The sequence below is a fragment of the Mustela putorius genome, unplaced genomic scaffold (genome assembly GCF_011764305.1).
Source record: "Mustela putorius furo isolate JIRA1106 unplaced genomic scaffold, ASM1176430v1.1 tig00003903_pilon_pilon_pilon, whole genome shotgun sequence".
Taxonomy (NCBI): Eukaryota; Metazoa; Chordata; class Mammalia; order Carnivora; family Mustelidae; genus Mustela; species Mustela putorius.
Genome location: NW_025422051.1, coordinates 1,151,432 through 1,173,590, shown reverse-complemented (window position 1 = coordinate 1,173,590; position 22,159 = coordinate 1,151,432). Strand labels below are relative to the sequence as shown.

Here is a 22,159-nt window from a genome sequence, read left to right as displayed (position 1 = left end):
GTTCATTAGGAAAGGTATACTCTTAACCTCTACCTTTTTCACCCATAACCCATCCACCTCTGCTCTGGCAACCATTTTAGTCCTCTTTATTTAAGAGTCTGACACTTTTTTTTGTTTGTTCATTTGCTTTGTTTCTTAAATTTCACACATTGTAAAATCACATGGTATTCGTCTTTCTCTAACTTATTTTTTTAAAAGATTTTATTTATTTATTCATTTATTTATTTATTTATTTATTTATTTATTTGACAGACAGGGATCACAAGCAGGCAGAGAGGCAGGCAGGGTGGGGGAGCAGACTCCCTGCTGAGCAGACAGCCTGATGTGGGGCTCGATCCCAGGACCCTGAGATCATGACCTAAGCGGAAGGCAGAGGTTTAACCCACTGAACCACCCAGACACATCCTAACGTTTTGTTGTTGTTGTTGTTGTTTAAGTAGTCTCCACACCCAGCATGGAGCCCAACATGGGGCTTAAACTCCCAACCCTGAGACCAAGACCTGAGTAGAGATCAAGAGTTGGACACTTCACTGATAGACTCACCCAATCACCCCTGTCTGTTCTATTTTATTTAGAGTTATATCCTCTAGACCTATCCATGTTTTTGCAAATAGCAAGATTTCATTATTTTTATGATATCTACATCTATCTATCTATCTATCTATCATCTATCTATCAGTGTATCATCTATCTATATGTGCTTTCTTTGAATAAGTGACACTTGATTATAGTGAATGATTTTTATAGTATTCTTAGATTGAGTTTGATAATATTTTGTGGTGAATTTGTTATCTGTATTTTTCAGGGACATAGACCTGCAGTTTTTTTTTTTAAGGTCTTTATCTAGTTTTTGTAATGAGGGTAATAGTAACATTATAGAATAAATTTGGAAGGTATACAACCTATTCTGGTTTTTTTTTGGAATAGTTTGAGAAGAATATGCTTTAACTCTTCTGTAAATGTTTGGTAGAATTCATGTGTGAAGCCAGCTGGTCCTAAAGTTTTGTTTGTTGGGAGTTGTTTGATTACTGATTAAATTTCATTGCTAGTAATTTGTCAGATTTTCCATTTCTTCTTGATTTGGTTTTGGATAGTTATATGTTTCTAGGAATTTATCCATTTCTTCTAGGTGGTTGAACTTATTGGCATATAATTATTCATAATATTCTCTTATAATCCTTTGTATTGCTATGGTATTGTTTATTATTTACTCCTTCATCTCCAATTTTATTTATTTGAGTCCTCTCTTTTTCATGATGGGTCTGGCTAAAAAGTTATCATTTTTTTTATTATTAAAAAAACAGCTCCTGGTTTCATTGATCTCTTCTTCCATTTTTTTTAAAGTCTCCATTTCATTTCTTTCTGCTCTAATCTTTATTATTTCCTTCCTTCTACTGGCTCACAGCTTTGGTTGTTCTTTTTCTAGCTCCTTTAGATATAAAGTTATGTGGTTTATTTGAGGATTTATTTATGTATTTAATTTAGGAAAGCCTGTATTGCTATAATCTTCCCTCTTGGAACAGCTTTTGCTGCATCAAAGATTTGGGGCTATTTTGCTTTCATTTTTATTTGCCTCTGTGTGGTTTGTGATTTCCTCTTTGATTTCTTTATTGACCCTTCATTGTTCAGTAGCAGGTTATTTAACCTCCATGTTTTTGTGTTCTTTCCACATTTTTTCTTGTGGTTGATTTCTAGTTTCATACCATCTTGGTTGGAAAGCATGCATAATATGGTTTCAATCTTTTTGAGTTTATTGAAATTTGTTTTGTGGCTTCACATGTGATCTATTCTGCAGAATGCTCCATGTGCACTTGAAAATAATGTATATTCTGATGTTTTGGGATGGAATGTTCTAAATATATCTATTAGATCCATCTAGTCCAGTGTATCATTCAAAGCCACTACATCTTTGTTTATTTTTTGTCTGGATGATGTATCCATTGATATAAGTGGGGTGTTAAAGTCCCCTACTATTTTATCACTGTCAGTTTCTTCCTTTATGACTGTTAATAGTGACTCTATGTATTTAGGTGTTCCCATGCTGGGTGTACAAATATTTATAATGTATATCCTCTTATAGTTTTTCCCTTTCTCATTATGTAGTGTCCTTCCCTGTCTCTTGTTAGTCTTTGTTTTAATTTCTATTTTGTCTGACATAAGTATTATTACCCCAGCCTTTCTTGTTTTCCATTTGCATGATAAATGTTTTCGTATCCCTTCATTTCCAATCTGCATGTCATTAGGTCTTAAGTGAGACTCTTGTAGGCAACATACAGATTGGTCTTACTTTCTTATCCATGAAGTCCTCTATGCCTTAAAAAAAGCATTTAGTTCATTTGTATTAAAAGTAATTATTGATAGGTTGTACTTATAGCCATTTTCCACTTATTTTATAGTTGTTTTTGTAGTTCTTCTCTGTTCCTTTCTTTTCTTGCTCTTGTGCCTTGTGTTTTGATGGCTTTGTTTAGTGATACACTTGGATTCCTTTGTCTTTATTTCATGTGTATCTGTTACAGATTTTTTAATTTGTGGTTACCATTAGGTTTTTATGTAACATCTTAGGTACATAGCAGTCTTATTAAGTTGATGGTTGCTTAAGTTTAAACTCATTAAAAGCACAAAGTTTTTACTCTTCCCTTCACATGTTTTATGGATGTCATACTTTGCACTCTTTTTATTTTGTGAATCCCTTGACTGATTTTTATAGATATAATTGATTTTACTGTTTTTGTGCTTTAACCTTCATACTGGTTCTCTAAATATATATTGGTTCTCTAAATATATATATACTGGTTCTATATATAAATATATATATATATATATATATATATATATATATATATATATATATATTTAAACTTAATTAGGTTGCAGTTACCTGTGAAATTTTTTCTTTTTATAATTTTGTTACTCATGATTATGGCCTTTTCTTTAACATTTATTGTAAGGCTGGCTTAATGGTGATAAACTCTTTCAGTTTTTTTTGTTTGTTTACTTTGTTTTTGTTTTTGGTCTGGGAAACTCTTGATCTCTCCTGTTCTGAATGATGGCCCTGCTGGGTAGAGTACTCATGGTTGCAGGTTTATTCCTTTTAGTAGTTTGAATATAGCATACCAGTCTCTTCTGGTCTGCAAAGTTTCTTCTGAAAAGTCAGCTGATCGCCTTATGGAATTTCCCTTGAATATAACTATTTTTTCTTGTTGCTTTTAAAATTTTTTCTTTATCACTAGTTTTTGCCATTTTAATTACTACACGTTTTGGTGTGGACCTCTTTGGGCTGATATTATTGGGGACTGTCTGTGCTGCCTGGATCTGGATCTTTATTTCCTTCCCAAGATTAGAGAAGTTTTCAGCTATTATTTCTTCAAATACATTTTCTGCCTCTTTTCTTTCTTTTCCTTCTAGGATCCCTAAATGTGAATGTTAATGTTTGATGATGTCACTGAGTTCCCTTAACTTACTCTCATTTATCATTATTCTTTTTTGGTTTTGTTCTTTATCTTGGTTGCTTTCAAGTATCCTGTCTTCCACATCACTGATCTGTTCTTCTGTCTCTTCTTATCTATTACTGATTCTGTCTCCTCTAATCTAATATTGATTTCCTCTAGTTTATTTTTAATTTCAATTATTGAGTTCTTCATCTCTGATTGGTTCTTTTTTTGCTGAAGGTCTCACTGAGATCATCCGGTCTTTTCTCATGTCCAGTAAGTATCTTTATGACAATTACTTTGTATTCTTTATCAAATATATTGCCTATATATATATTTTTTTTTTCCATTTAACTCTTTTGCTTTTTCCCCCGTGTTCTTTCATTCAAGATATATTCCTCTGTCTCTCTGTCTTCTCATTTTGTCTAACTCTTTATGTTTGTTTCTGTGTATTAGATAAGTCAGTTACATCTCCTGATCTTCAAAGTAGTGGCTCTATGAAGAAATCTTGTGGTGCCCTGTAGCATAGTGTCTCCGATTCACCAGAACCAGGCACTTCAGTGGTGTCTCCTATGTGGGTTGTGTTTGCCCCTCTTTTGTGGCTGAGCTTTGTTTGCCTTTAGTCCAGTTAGTGCAATAGCCCACATTGCCTGTTGTGGGCATACTAGGCAGGGGTTTTTCCCTGTGCTGTTAAGAGGCCAGTGTGGGGCTGCCACAGGCTTGTAGTTGGGCAGTGTTGACAATCAGACCAGATGCCTGCCCTCAGCTCATCTACCAGGGCTACAGTCACACTGACCTACAGGATGTTCTCCCTGCATTATCTCCTGAGATGCTTTTTTTGGTGGTAAGGCCTGCAGTCAGACCAAATGCCTGCTCCCAGTCCATTTGCCAGCATTACAGTTACACTGATCAGCAGGATACCCTCTTTGCACTGCCAGCTATAAGGTTTGACTGCTGGGACTGTGGGTGTACTGGTGAGTGTGGCTATCATTTACTCTCCCAAAGGTGGGAGTCACCTTGGAATGGTGTTTATCCCTGCTGGAGCTGCTTGCAGGATGAGATTTAGCAGAAGCTGCTTTGAAGGGACTATTGGGTGGTTGAATGGGGGCAGATCTACAGGAGAACAGAGGTAGGGTGCACAGTCTTAGGAAGCTATGTAGAGAGTGTTTTTGCTGGTTCCTGTAGGTGTCCAACTATCTAGGCTGGAGAATGTGAGAGAAAAAGACATCTACCAGCTCTTTTGTTCTTTGAGAAGTCTCCTAATGATCCCTTCCCTTCCAGTTTATGTTCTCTGATTAGTTAATAAGTCTCCTCCACTTATACAGCCCAGGTACTTCTCAGACTCTGCTTCTGTGCTGTATCTCAGCTGGGTTATTTGTTATACTGTCTCTTTAACAGCAGGGATCTAGTTTCCAATCACCATCTGATTCTCTTGGAGCTAAATCCACTGATTTCTAAAGTACTCAGAATTAAGCCCTGCTGATTGTAAAAACTCATGAAGTTAAACCCCTCTGGTTTTCAAAGCCAAATATTATGGGAACTTGTCTTCCCAGTTTCAGGTCTTCCATGCCTGAGGTGCCTGATGGTAGGGCCTGATCCTCTTATTTCTCTGTACTTGAGGTGTCTCTTCCAATTGTGGTTAGTCTAACCAGGGGTTTGATTCCCACCTGTGGCTCTGCCCCTCTTATTCTTTTCATTATGGCCTCCTTCCCACAATTAACTGTGGAAGGTCTCTTCTGCCAGTCTTTGGGTCATTTTCTGAATTAGCTGTACGGATGTGGTGGTTCGCTCAGTGTGTCTGTGGAATGAGGTGAGCTCAGGATCCTCCTATAGCACCATTTCCTCAGAATTCTGCATCCCATAAGTTTTGGTATGCAGTATTTGCATTTTCATTTGTCTCAAGGTATTTTTTTATTTCTCTTTTGATTTCTTCTTTGACCCATTAGTTGTTCAGTAGCAAGTTGTTTAATATCCACATATTTGTGGTTTTTCCCATTTTCTTCCTATAATTGATAACTAATTTCATACTATTTTTGTCAGAAAAGAAGCTTTATATGATGTCAATCTTTTAAAATTTATTAAGACTAGTTTTGTTGTCTAACATATGATCTATCCTGGAAACTGTTCTATGTGTATTTGAAAAAATATATATTCTATTGCTTTTGGATGGAATATTCTTCATATAGCTATTAAATCCATATAGTGTAATGTGTCATTTAATACCAATGTTTCTGTATTAAATTTCTGTCTGGATAATCTATTGATGACAGTGGAGTATTTAAATCCCTTAATATTGTGTTACAGTGTGTTTCCCCCTTAGGTGGTCCTATGTTGGTCCATAAATATTTACAAATGTTGTGTTCTCTTGTTGGATTGTCCCCTTTATCATTGCATAATTACCTTCTTTGTCTCTTATTACAGTCTGTGTTTTAAAGTCTATTTTGTCTGATATAATTGTAACTACCCCTCCTTTTTTAGATTTCCATTTGGATGGAATATCTTTTTCTATCCCTTTACTTTCAGTCTGTGTGTATCATTATATCTGAAGTGAGTCTCTTTTTTCTTTTTAAAAGATTTTTTTAAAAGATTTTATTTATTTGACAGACAGAGATCACAAGCAGACGGAGAGGCAGGCAGAGAGAGAGAGAGAGAAGCAGGCTCCCTGCTGAGCAGAGAGGCTGATGTGGGACTCGATCCCAGGACCCTGAGATCATGACCTGAGCCGAAGGCAGCGACTTAACCCACTGAGCCACCCAGGCGCCCCTAAAAGATTTTTATTTATTTATTTGACAGAGATCACAGGTAGACAGAGAGGCAGGCAGAGAGAGAGGAGGAAGCAGGCTCCCTGCTGAGCAGAGAGCCTGATGTGGGACTCGATCCCAGGACCCTGGGATCATGACCTGATCCGAAGGCAGAGGCTTTAACCCACTGAGCCACCTAGGTGCCCCTGAAGTGAGTCTCTTATAAGCAGGATATAACTGGGTCTTTTTTTTTTTTAATCCATCCAGTCCCTCTATGTCTTTTGAGTTGAGAATTTAGTTCACTTATATTTAAGGTAATTATTGATAGGTATGTAATTGTTGTTTTGAATTGCTTTCTGCTGTTTTGTAGTTCCCCTGTTCCTTTTATCCTTGCTCTCTTCCTTTGTGATTTGAAGATTTTCTGAGTGGTATATGAAGATTTCTTTCTCTTTATCTTTTGTGTATCTATTAAGGTTATTGTTTTGTGGTTACCATGAGGCTTACACATAACAACTTTTGTACAGTCTGTTTTTAGTTGATAACAATTGAAGCTTGAATGCTTATAAAGGTCTATATTTTACTCTCCCACATGTTTTATGTTTTTGATATCATATTTACATCTTTTTATGCCATGTATCACTTATCAAATTATAGTTATAGTTGCTTTTACTACTTCTGTCTTTTAACCTTCATAATAGCTTTATAAGTGATTAATTCATCACTTTTACACTGTTAGATTATTCTGAATTTACCCTTACCAGTGAGACTTATATTTTTCATATGGTTTCATTTTACTAATTAGTGCCCTTTAATTTCAGCTTAAGAAAGTCCCTTTTGCACTTCTTCTCTTTTTTCTTCCGTGGGGAGGGGCAGAGGGAGAGGGAGAGAGAAAATCTCAAGCAGGCTCCACAATCAGCACAGAGTCCAAAATGGGGTTTGATCTCATGACCTTGAGATCATGACCTGAGCTGAAATCAAGAGTCACATACTCCACAATAGCCATTATATTGAAAGAGCCCCGATATTCCAGATAAAGATTGGGGTGTGTGTGTATGTATGGACACATGCGATGGAATATTACTCAGCCATCAAAAATAATGAAATCATGCCATTTGAAATGACATGGATGGAACTAGAGGGTATTATGCTAACAAAACTAGTCAGTCAGAGAGAGACAAATACCATAGGATTTTACTCATATATGGAATTTAAGAAACAAAACAGATGAACATAGGGGAAGGGAAGGAAAAAATTTTTAAAAAAGATGAAAACAGAGAGGGAGGCAAACCATAAGAGACCCTTAACTCTAGGAAACAAACTGAGGGTTGCCAGAGGGGAGGTGGGTGGGGGGAACAGGTAATTGGATGATGGACATTAAGGAGGGCACTTGATGTAATGAGCAATGGCTGTTATACACAGAGGATGAATCACTAAATTCTACCTCTGAAATTAAGAATAATAATAAAAAAAAAGAGTCAGTCATTTAACTGACTGAGCCACCCAGGTGTCCCCTCTTTAACAGTATAGTGGTAATGAGCTTGTTTAGCTTTTGTTTGAAAAACTCTATCTCTCCTTCAATTAAGATTGATATTGCTGTGTAGAGTATTGTTTGGAAGTTTTTTTCTTTCAGCATTTTTTTATTAATTAATTTATTTTCAGCATAACAGTATTCATTATTTTTCACCACACCCAGTGCTTCATGCAATCCGTGCCCTCTATAATACCCACCACCTGGTTCCCCCAACCTCCCAACCCCCACAACTTCAAGCCCCTCAGATTGTTTTTCAGAGTCCACAGTCTCTCATGATTCACCTCCCCTTCCAATTTACCCCAACTCCCTTCTCCTCTCTAACACTGCTTGTCCTCCATGCTATTTGTTATGCTCCACAAATAAGTGAAACCATATGATAATTGACTGTCTCTGCTTGACTTATTTCACTCAGCATAATCTCTTCCAGTCCCGTCCATGTTGCTACAAAAGTTGGGTATTCATCTTTTCTGATAGAGGCATAATACTCCATAGTGTATATGAACCACATCCTCCTTATCCATTCGTCCATTGAAGGACATCTTGGTTCTTTCCATAGTGGCGAATGTGGCCATTGCTCTTTCAGCATTTTGAATATATTGTTCCACTCATTTATGGCCTGCAAATTTTCAGCTGAAAAATCTGCTGTAGTCTTACGGGAGTTCCCTTGTACATAAAAAGTTGTTTCTCTCTTCTTGCTTTTAACATTTTCTTCTTGTCTTTAACTTTTAATATTTTAATTGTAATGTGCCTTTATGTGGGTCTCTTTGGTTCATCTTATTTGCAACTCTCTGTGCTTCCTCTATCTGTATGTCTGTTTCCTTTTCCAGGTTAAGAAGGTTTTCAGCCATTATTTCTTCAAATAAGTTTTCTGTCCCTGTTCTCTCTCTATTTTCTCCATCTGGGACCCTATAATGAGAATGTTGGTTCACTTGATGTTGTCTCATAGTCCCTTCAGCTATCTTCACATTTTTTCATTCTCGTTTTTTTTTCTTTTTGCTGTTCTGATTGAGTTCCACTGTCTTGTCTTTGAATTCGCTGATCTTTCCTTCTGCTTCACCTAGTTCAGGTTGAATCCCTCTAGTGTATTTTGTAGTTCAGTTATTATGTTCTTCAGTTTTATGACTTCTATTTGCTTTTTTCTTTCTTTTGTTATTGAGGTATAGTCAACATACAACTTTATATTTGTTCCAGGTGTATGGCATAATAATTTGATATTTAAATACAATGGTGATATGATCATCACAATAAGTCTAGCTAATGTCTGTCACTGTATATAATTACAGAATCTTTTTCTTATGATGAGAACTTTTAAGATCTACTTTCTTATCAACTTCCCAATATGTAATGTAGTATTATTAACTATAGTCATGATATTGTACATTACATCCCATGACTGATTTATTTCAGAATAAACCTCCCTTTAGGCAAGATAGTTCATAAATAGGGGACTCTTTTAACAGGTCCCCTGAATTTAGCTGGATATCAACCAAACCATTCTGAATATCCACAAAATCAAGCTAATATATAAGAATATGCATCTGGGTCCCTACAAGCAGAAAGGCACCATCTATCCCAAGGTAGGAAGGGAGAACTCATGAATCTGTGAACAGTTATCAGAAGAGAAGTAGAAGGGGGAGGGAGCCACCATAAGCTGGCCCCTGGGAAGTGACAAAACACTGGAGCACAATAGTGCCCTGTGCCAGGGGACTGGGTAATAACTTGCAGACTGGTAGCAACCAGGAAGGGCTTTATAACAGTGCTCAAACAGGATCCAGGAGCTGCAGGTGAATGTGCATGAACCTGGGATTGCTCGAGGTTTTAGAAGCAAAAAAGGCAGAAAAAAGCAGGGCCCCTGGGTAGACTGCTAAGAAGGTTGCTGTGGGCACACACTGCATGCAGGAAGCTCCAGTTTTCAGTGGCACTTACAGAAATGGAGACTGTGTTCTGGAGGGTTCAGAAAGAGCAGACTGTGATTTGGGACAGAGGTCTGGGTACAGCCATTTTGTTCTGACCCTCAGAAAAGGCACAGAAAATCTCCAGAGAACAAAGGCTCAAAAAAAAAAAAAAAAAAAAAAACAGTTTCCACAGAGCCCAGACATTGTTGCCTGAAAAATAGCATGGCAGGCCCCTTCCCCAGAAGACAGGCTGAAAGAACAAGAGGATGACAACCCTATGGCCCCCATAAAACTATAAAACTCTAATGCCAGGGCAAAATAATATATTGAGCTCCAGGCATTGCCTCATGGCTTGGGTATTTTTCAGATACAACTTTTTTTCTTTTTATTCTTTCTTTTATGTTTTTTCTTTTTACCTTTTTCTCATTTCAACTAGATGTTTAATATAACATATTTCATAGTAGGTTTTTAACTTGTATTTTTTTACAGGTATCATTTTTATATAGATAAATGCTTCAATGTAAACCTTTTTTCTACCAGTTTTATTTTCTCTGTAACTCTGGGAATTTGTGTCCTCTAACAAACAGAGCAAAGTACACCTAAGAAGAATGGAAATACCCTACCTTGCCAACACAGAGAGATTATAGCCCCCACCACACTTCACCCCCCTGTTTTTTCTTCCCTTTATTTCAATTTTTAATTTTAAATTCTTCTTTAATTTTATAAATTTTATTCTTGAGTTTCATTTTGGCTTTGCTTTTTCTGTGGTGGTTTCTGACGGCTTTGGATCTTCCTAAGGTGCATCTTTGCTGGGTTGCAGTCGATATTTTGAACTCTGTACATCCCCTCAACACCCCTCAACAGAATGAATAGAAGGAGGAACTCCGAACAAATAAAAGAACCACAGAGAGTGGTCTCTCCTGCAGACCTAATGGATATGGATATAAGTAAGATGTTAGAGAGATTTCAAGGTAGCAATTATGAAGTCAATAGCCAGGTTTGAGAAAACTATGAGCGACAATATGGGCAGAAATGAGAGCTAATCAGGCCAAACTTAAAAATGCTATGAATGAGATGCAGTTTAAACTGGATACTCTAAAGCTAGGGTAATGGAGGCAGAAGAATGAATTAGTCATTTAGATGATAAATTGATAGAAAGGAAGGCAACCAAGAAGGTATGGGATAAACAGCTAAAAACCCATGAGAACAGATTCAGGGAGATTAACGATGCCATGAAATGTTCCAATGTCAGAATTATTGGGATCCTTGAAGGAGTGGAGAGAGAGGACTAGAAGGTATATTTCAGTAAACCACAGCTGACAACTTCCCTAATCCAGGGAAGGAAATAAGTATTTGTGTCCAAGAGGCAGAGAAGAACCCTCCCTAGATCAATGAGAAGAGACCAACATCCTGGCATACAATAGTAAAACTTGCAAATCTTAGAACCAATGAAGCTATCCTGAGAGCTACCAGGGGGAAAAGATCTCTTAGAATACAGAGGGAGGAACATCAGAATAACATGAGACCTGTCCACAGAGACCTGGCAAGCCAGAAAGGGTTAGCACGACATAATCAGGGTACTAAATGAGAACATGCAGCCAAGAATATTTTATCCAGCAAGGTTATCATTCAGAACAGACAGAGAAAAAGAGCTTCCAGGACTGGCAGAAATTAAAAGAATATGCAAACACCAAACCAGCCCTGCAAAAAAAATATTAAGGGGGATTCTATAAAAGAAGAAACACCTCAAGAGTAATATAGACCAGAAATTTACAGAGACAATCCATAGAAACAGGGATTGTACAGACAATAGGATGGCAATAAATACATATATTTCAGTAGTTACTCTCAATGTGAATGGCCTAAATGTTCCCATGAAATGGCACAGAGTTGCAGATTGGATACAAAGACAGGACCCAGCCACAAGCTGTCTATAAGAGACACATTTTGAACTAAAGATATCTCCAGGCTTAAAGTGAGGAGATGGAGAACCATTTTTCATGCCAATGGACCTCAAAAGAAAGCTGGGGTAGCAATTCTCATATCAGACAAATTAGAATTTAAAGTAAAGACTGTATTAAGAAATGCAGAGGGACACTATATCATACTTAAAAGTCTATCCAACAAGAAAATCTAACAATTGTAAATATCTATACCCTTAACCTGGGAGCAGCAAACTACATAAGCCAACAGTTAACAAAAATAAAGAATCATATCGACAGTAATACATGAATAGTAAGAGATTTTAATACTCCACTCTCAGAATTGGGCAGATCATCTAAGCAGAAGATCAACAAAGAAACAAGAGCTTTGAATGATATGTTGGACCAGATGGACCTCATAGATACATACAGAACATTCCCACTGAAAACAACAGAATACTCATTCTTCTTGAATGCACATGGAACTTTCTCCAGAATAGATCACATACTGGGTCACAGTATGTGGTCACAGTATTTGGTATTGGTCTCAGCCAATACCAAAAGATTGAGATTATTTTCTGCATGTTATCAGAGCACACTGCCTTGAAACTGAAACGCAATCACAAGAAAAAAAATGGAAAGGAATTCAAACACTTGGAAGTGAAAGAGCATCCTGCTAAAGAATGATTGGGTCAACCAGGAAATTCAAGAAGAACTTAAAAAATTCATGGAAACTAATGAGAATGAAAAAACTTCAGTCCAAAATCTATGACATATTGCAAAGGGGGTTCTAAGGGGGAAATACATAGCCATCCAAGTCTCTCTCAGAAAATTAGAAAAATCCCAAATGCACAAGCTAACCTTATACATAAAGGAGCTGGAGAAAGAACAGTAAATAAAACTTAAACCAAGCAGGAGAAGAGAAACAATAGTTAGAGCAGAGACCAATGAAATAGAAACCAGAAAAACAGTAGAACAGATTAACAAAACTAGAAGTTCATTCTTTGAAAGAATTAATAAACTGATAAACCACTGGCCAGACTTGTCCAAAACAAAAAAGAAAGGACCCCAATTAACAAAATCATGAATAAAAGGTGAGAGATCATGACTAACCCCAAGGAAATAGAAGCAATTCTTAGAAATTATTACCAGCAATGATATGCCAACAAATTAAGCAGCCTGAAAGAAATGCACGCCTTCCTAGAAACTTACAAACAACCAAAACTGGAACAGGAAGAAATAGACAATCTGAATAGACCAATAGCCAGTAATGAAATTGAAATAGTAATCAAAAACCTTCCAAAAAATACAAGTTCAGGGCCAGATTCCCTGCTTCCCATCAGAATTCTACCAAATATTTAAAGAAGAAATAACACCTATTCTGTGGAAGCTGTTTCAAAAAACAGAAACAGAAGGAAAATTCCCAAACTCATTCTATGAGGCAGGCATTACCTTGATCCACAAATCAGGCAAAGACCCCATCAAAAAGGAGAATTACAGACCAGTAACCTTGAAGAACGTGGATGCCAAAATTCTCAACAAGATCCGATGTACATTAGATCCAATAAGATCCAACAGTACATTAAAAGGATTATTCACCACAACCAAGTGGGATTTTTTCCTAGTATGCAAGGGTGGTTCAACATTTGCAAATCAATCAATGTGATAGAGCACATTAATAAAAGAAAATACAAGAATCATAAGATCCTCTCATGTGATGCAGAAAAAGTAGTTGACAAAGTCCAACATCTGTTCCTGATTAAAACTTTTCAGGGTATAGGGATAGAGGGAACACTCCCCAATGTCATAAAAAACATCTATGAAAAGCCCACAGTGAATGTCATTCTCAATGGGGAAAAGTTCTTAGCTTTTCTTTAAGGTCAGGAACGTGACAGAGATGCCAACTCTCACCACTATTGTTCAATATACTGCTAGAAGTCTTAGCATCAGCAATCAGATAACAAAAATAAATAAAATCATCTAAACTGGCAAAGAAGAAGTCAAACTCTTTCTTTGCAGATGACATACTTTATGTGGAAAACCCAACAGACTCCACCTCTAAATTATTAGATCTCATAAAGCAATCCAGCAATGTAGCAGGACATAAAATCAATCCATAGAAATCAGTTTCTCTCCTATACACTAACAAGGTAACTGTAGAAAGAGAAATTAGGGAATCAATTCCATTTACAATAGCATCAAAAACCATATGATACTTTGAGATAAATCCAATGAAAGAGGTAAAGAATCTATACTCTAGAAACTACAGAACACTTATGAAAGAAATTAAAGATACAAAAAGATGAAAAACATTCCAGGCTCATACATTGCAAGAACAAACATTGTTAAAATGTCTATCTTGCCCAGAGAAATCTACACTTTTAATGCCATTCCCATTAAAATACATTGGCATTTTTTCAAGGAGCTGGAACAAACAGTTAGAAAATTTGTATGGAACCAGAAAAGACTCTGAATCACCAAGGGAATGTTGAAAAAGGAAAACAAAGCTGGGGGCATCACATTGTTTGATTTTAAGCTATGTTACGAAGCTGTGATCACCAAGACAGCACGGTACTGGCACAAGAACAGAAACATAGAACAATGGAAAAGAATAGAGACTCCAGAAATGGATCCTCAACTCTATGGTCAACTAATCTTTGACAAAGCAGGAAAAAATACCCAATGGAAAAAGGACAGTTTCTTCAATAAGTGGGCTGGGAAAATCGGACAGCTACATACGCAAGAAGGAAACTCGACCATTCTCTTACGCCATATACAAAGATAAACTCAAAATGCATGAGGGATCTCAACACAAGACAGGAATCCATCAAAATCCTAGAGGAGAATATAGGCAGTAACCTCTTCAACATCAACCATGGCAACTTCTTTCCAGACATGTCTCCAAAGGCAAGGGAAACAGAAGCAAAAATGAACTTTCAGGACTTCATCAAGACAAAAAAACTTCTGAACAGCAAAGGAAATAGTCAACAAATCTAAGAGATAATCCACAGAATGAGAGAAGATATTTGCAAATGCACTACAGATAAAGGACTGATATCCGAGATTTGCAAAGAATACTCAAACTCAACACACACAAAACAGATAATCACATCAAAAAAATGGGCAGAAGACATGAATAGACACTTCTCCAAAGAAGACATACAAATAGCTAACAGACGCATGAAAAACACTCATCTTCACTAGCCATCAGGGAAACACAAACTGAAACTACAATGAGATACCACCTTTCTCCAGTTAGAATGGTAAAAATTAACAAAACAGGAAACAGCAAGTGTTGGCCAGGATGTGAAGAAAGGGGAATCTTCTTACACTGTTGGTGGGAATGCAAGCTGGTGCAGCCACTCTGGAAAACAGAATGGAGCTTCCTCTAGATGTTAAAGAATAGAGCTACACTACAACCCAGCAATTGCACTACTAGGTAATTACCCCAAAGATACAGATGTAGTGAAAACAAAGGGCACTGCACCCCAATGTTCACAGATGTAATGTCCACAATAGCCAAACTGCAGAAGGAGCCGAAATGCCCTTCAACAGATGAATAGATAAAAAGATATGGTACATATATACAATAGAATATTATTCAGTCATCAGAAAGGATGAATACCCACCATTTGCATCAACATGGATGGAACTGGGGGGATTATGCTAAGTGAAATAAGTGAAATAAATCAAGCAGAGAAAGTTAATTATCATATGGTTTCACCCATATGATATGTGGAACATAAGCAATAGCAGGAAGGACCATAGGGGAAGGGAGGGAAATCTGAAGGGAGAGAAATCAGGGAGGGAGACAAACCATGAGAGACTATGGACTCTGGGACACAAACTGAGGGTTTCTGAGGGGAAGGGGTGTAAGGGATGGGGTGTGATGAGTATTAAGGAAGGAATGTGTTGTGATGAGCACTGGGCATTATCATGCAATTAACGAATCATTAACACTACATCAAAAAGTAATACTGTAGTATACAGTGGCTAAAAAAATAACCCCCCTCTTATGCATTTCATCCAATCCTCACTTTGGCAACTACCAATCTATTCTCTGTATCTATGAGTTTGGTGTTTGTTTTTTTTTAAGGTTCCACATATAAGTGAGATCATACAGTATTTGTCTTTCTGACTTATTTCACTTAGCAAAATGCCCTCCAGGTCCACTCATGTTGTTGCAGATGGCAAGATTTTATTTTTTATTGCTGGATAATATTCCATTATTATATACATCACATTTTCTTATCCATTCTTCTGCCCATGGATACTTCAGTAGTTTCCATATCTTGACTATTGTAAATAACATGGTGGTCCATTCGGTTTTTAACTAGGTAAAATTTTATTATTAGATATGCACACATAAATTGGTGCATAGATTTTTTTCAAATTAGTGTTTTCATTTTCTTTGGATAAGTACCCAGAAGTGTAGTCACATATTTATTTTTCCTTTTGTTTCCTTTGTTTATGGTATCAAATACAAAAATATAGCCAAGACAAATACCAAATATCTTACTGCTCATGTTATCTTCTATGAGTTTTATGGTTTCAGGTCTTATGTTCAAGTCATCAATCTATTTTGAGTTAATTTTTTGTGAGTGGTGTAAAATAGTGGTCTGGTTTCATTATTTCGCATGTGGTCGTCCAGTTTTCCCAACACCATTTATTGAAGAGACTGTCTTTTCCCCATTGTATATTCATGGCTTTTTCATAAATTAATTGACCATATATGAATGGGTTTATTTCTGGGTTATATAATCATTCCATTGACCTATGAGTCTGTTTTTCTGCCAGTAGCATACTGTTTTGATTACTATAAGATTTGTAATATAGTTTGAAATGATGGAGCATGATGTCTCTCACTTCCTTTACCTTTCTGAAGATGCTTTGGCTGCTTGGGGGTCTTTTATGGTTCCATACAAATTTTGGGATTACTTGTTCTTGTTCTGTGAAAAATGCCATTGAAATTTTGATGGAGATTGCATTAAACCTATAAATCTATAGATTTATGGATTGGGCAGTATGGACATTTTAACAATATTAATTTTTCCATTCCATGAGCACAGAATATTTTTCCATTGATTTATTTCTTCCCCATTTTTATATTTTCTATCTCTTTGTTGAAGTTCTCACTGTGTTCATCCATCCTTCTCCTGAGCTTGGTGAGTATGTTTATGGACATTATATTGAACTTTTTAAAAAACATTTTGTTTATTTATTTGAAAGAGAGAGAGAGCACAACATGAGCAGAGCGAGGGTAGAGGAAGAAACAGACTCCCCACTGAGCAGGGAGCCCAACATGGGCCTCAATTCCAGGACCCTGGGATCAAGACCTGAGCTGATGGCAGATGCTTAACTGACTTAACCACCCAAGTATCGCTATTTTGAACTCTATCAGGTAAATAGCCCTTCTATATTTCATTAAGTACTTTTTTCTGAGGCGTTATCTTGTGTTTTTTTTTTATGCTTGAATATTTTTATTACCTTTGGTTGGGAAAGGCCTTCTTTTTCTTCTTTTTCTTTTTTATTAAAGATTATATATATATATATATATTTTTTCCAGCGTAACAGAATTCATTGTTTTTGCACCACACCCAGTGCTCCATGCAATACATGCCCTCCTTAATACCCACCACCTGGCTCCCCCACCTCCCACCCCCCTGCCCCTTCAAAACCCTCAGATTGTTTTTCAGAGTCCATAGTCTCTCATGGTTCACCTCCCCTTCCAATTTCCCTCAACACCCTTCTCCTCTCCATCTCCCCATGTCCTCATGTTATTTGTTATGCTCCACAAATAAGTGAAACCATATGATAATTGACTCTCTCTGCTTATTTCACTCAGCGTAATCTCTTCCAGTTCCATCCATGTTGGCACAAAAGTTGGTATTCATCCTTTCTGATGGAGGCATCATACTCCATAGTGTATATGGACCACATCTTCCTTATCCATTCGTCCGTTGAAGGGCATCTTGGTTCTTTCCACAGTTTGGCGACCGTGGCCATTGCTGCTATGAACATTGGGGTAAGATGGCCCTTCTTTTCGTGACATCTGTATCTTTGGGGTAAATACCCAGGAGTCTGCATTGTTTTCTATCAATTAAATAGCTACCTCTCTCAGACTAGAGGGTGTGGCCTTGTGTAGGGGCTGGACCTTATTATTCACTCCTGCCTTAACTCTTGATTTTCTCTCAAATTTTTGTGATTGTCTGAAGAGGCTATTTTATTTCTAGTGACTCCCAGTAATTGAGGGTGTGCCAAAACATGTCAGTGTCCCAAAGGGGAGGATTTCAATCAGCACCTAATTCAGGTGATTAGAAGCCAGATCCTTAAACAGCTTTTGAATTATGCAAATACATATAGTCCTGTGGGACTGCAGAGGTATGTCCCACTGGCCACCAGAGCTGGGACACTTAGCCGTGTTCCCTGTATGGCAGTTGCAAATATTGGTGTGCTAGTGAAGTGTGCAAGCTCCTTTTTGGGTGGTACTGGCAACATGGATTAAGTCAGAGGGAGAGTGCAAATGACACCAACTGGCTTTCATCCTCAGAGAGCATCTTAGTAGTCTCCTAGATGTGTGTTGAATCAGAAGCCTGCTCTTCAGGGTGAAACTCCTGGACAAACAAATAGGCCTCTTTTCAACCTGCTGTTTGGTGTTCCCTGTTTATGGTGGTTGGCCAGGAACCCTCTCTCCATTTGTTATAGTCCCATAGGACCCAGGAATGAAAGCCCTGCTGACCAGCAGAGCTAGGCAATAAAGGGGGACCACCTGGGCAACAGCTGCAAACAAACAAACAAACAAACAAACAAAACAAAAAACCTCAAGCATACCAGATGCTTGTAAAATTTCCCCTCTTGGAGATACTGGCACTTTGGGGTGTGGCAGAGGGACAGCACAAAGATGGTGTCTATCCTATGTCTCTAAAAAGTATGTCAGTGGACATTTAGATGTGTTTTAAATTAGAAGCTTGCCCTTTAGGCCATAATTATGAAGATATGCTAAAAGTCCTCTTCTACAGTAACACTGGATTCCTCAGATTGCTACCCCATTCTGAACCCTGGGCACGGTAGCTAGGTAAGAACTCTTTCTCCACTGGTTACAGTTCTTGGTGCCTACCCTCACTGACCACTAGATCCGTTTGATCTAGAGGTGTTCCTTGGGGACAGCTGCAAAAATTTGAATGCCTGATGAGGGCACAAGCTCCTTTTCAGGAGAAACTAATGAACTGGAGCAGGTAGAGGGACCAAGAGTCTTCCAAAAAGAAGCTCATACTTTAGTTTTTTCTTATCCAGAATAGTTTGAGCACTATTTTGATGCGGGCACCTAAAAGCTAAAGTCTAAATCAGAGTTTCTTGACATTGATACTATTGGTATTTTGGACCGGATAGTTGTTTTGCACTCTCTTGTGCTTTATAGGAGGTTTAGTAGAATACCAGACTTCTACTTACTACAAGCCCATAGCACACCCTCTCTCCTCAAGTTGTAACAATCAAAAATGTCTCCAGATACTGTCAAATGTTTCCTGTAGGTTGGGCAAAATCACCATCAGTTAAGAACTACTGGTTTAGAAGCATGGTAGTATTGTAGCTAAGAATATGATTTTTTCAGAATTATGTATGAATCAAGACTCTTTGTTTCCTGGCTGCATGACCTTGAGCAAATGACTTCATTTTTCTGAGCCTCACTTTTTTCAGCTGTAAATGGGGACAATGAGGCCTAGTTTATAGTTGTTAAAAGGATTAAATGAGACCATGTACACAAACACTCAATACATTGTGGCAATAATAATATGTTAATATTATCAACTATTATTAATTAACAAAGAGTATAAGTTCCCAGGAAATAGTGAATAAGGAAGGAAGAAGGTTTCTTAAGGATAGACTCAACATATTTTTTTAAATTGCCTATACTGTCATAACATAGTTCAGCTTTTCCCATTTGCTAGTGGGCCTCACCAATTAAGAACCATTAAAGATGAGAGTCAAGTGTTTCTCTCCAAGAGTCCATAACCATATCTGGAAAGCCAAGATACTGAGCTCTACACTATGTAAGCTGCATAATCTATTTTGGGGTAAAGGTCTCTGAGATTTCTATCTATGTGTAGGCACATAGCTTAGCTCCACCCCTTCTCTAGAAGTCAAGTTCTCTAAGTATCAAGGAGATGAGAAGACTTACCGTAGAATTACACCAGAGACATCGGAAATCTTGAAGTCTTTGGTAACTGCCACAGTTCTCATGACATACTGCACACTGAGAACTGACAGATATGTTTCCTTCTACCCACTGATGAGGCATAGTCTTCTGAAAGTTAAAAAAAGATAAGAGGTAAAAGTTAGAGATATAAGGAGAGAAAGGGCCAACTGGAGTAACTATACTACCCCATGGAGGACATTAAGTAACCTCAACAATGTTCTTCATGGTCCTGCCCTCCTCAATCCAATGCTAGCAAGTGATGACAGCTGGAGGTAGGGGGCTTTAATTCTTCTAGATTGGTTGGATTGTAAGCCTAGCGAGGAAGTCTACTTGGGTTGCATGGAGACAGGAAGAAGTCTTCCTTCCCCTGTGTATCCTGGCTAAAGGTAAGATAGGAAAGATTGGCTCTAGGCTGGTACTCACTACTTCATCAGCAGGCATGAAGAGGTCATCAGTGATAGATAAAGTATTCCATTTGCAGTCTTTGCTTGCTCTCAAAGCACATAATTTGTGAGACTTCACTTTGCACACTATGAAAAAAGGAAGAGAAGGTGGATGTGAATCTGGTGACAATCAAGATTCTAAGTCCCTTCCCTAAGCTTCTCTGAAAGTTAGAACTTAGATGCATCTAAATAGTTCTGACTCACCTCCAAAGGCCTATTTCTCCTATTATCTAGTTACTTTTTATTCTTACTGGCTAAATTACCTACTATATAACTTGAATGGAAACTGATGGCAAGAATGAAGTGATTTCTGTTATTCCAACTGTTGTAACCATGTTGTCCAATTCTCTCAGACCCAACCCTCCATTAATTCATGAGAATTTCCTCTCATGCCAGCTTCTTCCCATCTCTCTTCTTCAGTCTGTTAAGTATTAGAATTAACCTTACATTAGAGTCAATGACTTAGTATGAATCAATGACCCTAAAGCCACATGAGCTCCTTCACCCCTATCTCCACCCACTGGGCTTCATTTTCTAAAGTAATCAGAGAGGTACCTTCACAGATGATAACATTTCTAGATAAGGCAGGAATGCTCTCCCGACAGACATTGCAGTGCTGGGTCCGGGAGCTGTGACTGGAGTACCAATAGTGCATTCCAGTAAGAAAAGGGTTGTTTTCTGCTGCAGGTATCTACAATAAATCAAAGAGAAGAGAGAACAGAGAGTTAATTATAGAGACATATTAGGGAAAGACAGAAAATTTGCTTCTAAGTCTAAAATGGCCAGTTAGGTGTCAGAGCATGTGAAGAGGAAGACTAAATATTGGAGCCAATATCTAATAAATCTCCCACCTCCAGTTTTTTTCCCAATGGTTTTGGAAAGGGAAAAAGAACAGGAAGGTAGATCTTGCCACTGGAGCGGAAGACAGGAGCAATGATCTCTGTACTGCTTGGCCAAACCACTGTATTGATTTAGTCTAAACAAAATTAGTTTGGCTAGACTTGGCCTTGGTTCTCTTTTAGTAGTCAGCTCAAGGAGGTGGTCAGTTGGAAATATAGTGATAATCCAAGTCATCTGGCCAGGAAAGAAAGGGAGGAGGCAGGAAATCTATAACTTTGCTCTAAGGAATGCTTTAACTATCTCCTGGAGATATACATTCCCTTTCCTGGACTTACTGCTGCCAGGTAAGCAGAGTAGTGCATTACCTGCACAACAGTTTCATCTCAGGGGCTTCTTGTTGCAACATTTATTTTTTCCTGAATGCTATACTATGACTACCTATAGCAGTTTCCTGGTTAATAAATTTAATTCATTCAAAATTCATTAAACAAATATTTACTGAGTAACTACTATGTGCTTAGCACCTTTCAAGGGATTGGAGCTATATGAAAAAGACAAAGTCCTTGCTTTCATGAAATGATATCCTGTTTGGTGCCTTATTTCATGAATTCATGAATTTGACATTTACTGTTAAGCTGCCTGTAAATGTTGCATTTGTTTATCACAGCCTAACTTTTCATGACTGTGGGAAAAGCAGTTTGGGGTCGAAAAGAGAAAGGGAGTGGAGGGCACCAAAAGCACCCAAGTTTGTTCTGTGTGTGCATTCCATGGGACTATTTCAATTTTTCTCTAATTCCTGTGAATGTCTGATTTTTTTTTCCTTTCTGCTTTCCTCTCAAGTGTAGACATAGGTGTACACATTTAGCTTTTTATTCTTGGCAATAAGTAATGGGTTATATTTATAAAATATAATGGGTAGGGTGTATAAAGGCACAACAAGACTTTAGAAAGAACTATATATTCTCCCTGATGCCAGCCAATAGTGGTCCATTAGAGAGAGAGAGAGCTGTTGAGGGTTCTAGCACATTAAGTATTCAGCCTTGATTAATTTACAGGAATTAGCCATCTAAACTTTAGCCTACACATGGCACTCTCTTTTCCATCCTTACCCTTTCTGGCATGCTAGCTATGTGCTATCCACCTGATCTGGGACCACTTTCTGATT

General features: G+C 37.6%; 1 protein-coding gene across 1 annotated transcript in view; it reads right to left on the bottom strand.

Moving 5' to 3' along the window:
- Positions 1–22,159, bottom strand: part of DGKK (diacylglycerol kinase kappa) — a 163,658-nt gene that overhangs the window by 70,293 nt on the left and 71,206 nt on the right. The window contains exons 5-7 of the mRNA XM_004755125.3: positions 20,710–20,845; positions 20,135–20,241; positions 19,694–19,816 (exon numbers count right to left, since the gene is read on the bottom strand). Of these exons, the coding sequence (XP_004755182.1) occupies positions 19,694–19,816; positions 20,135–20,241; positions 20,710–20,845 (366 nt within the window). The remainder of the gene's footprint in view (positions 1–19,693; positions 19,817–20,134; positions 20,242–20,709; positions 20,846–22,159) is intronic.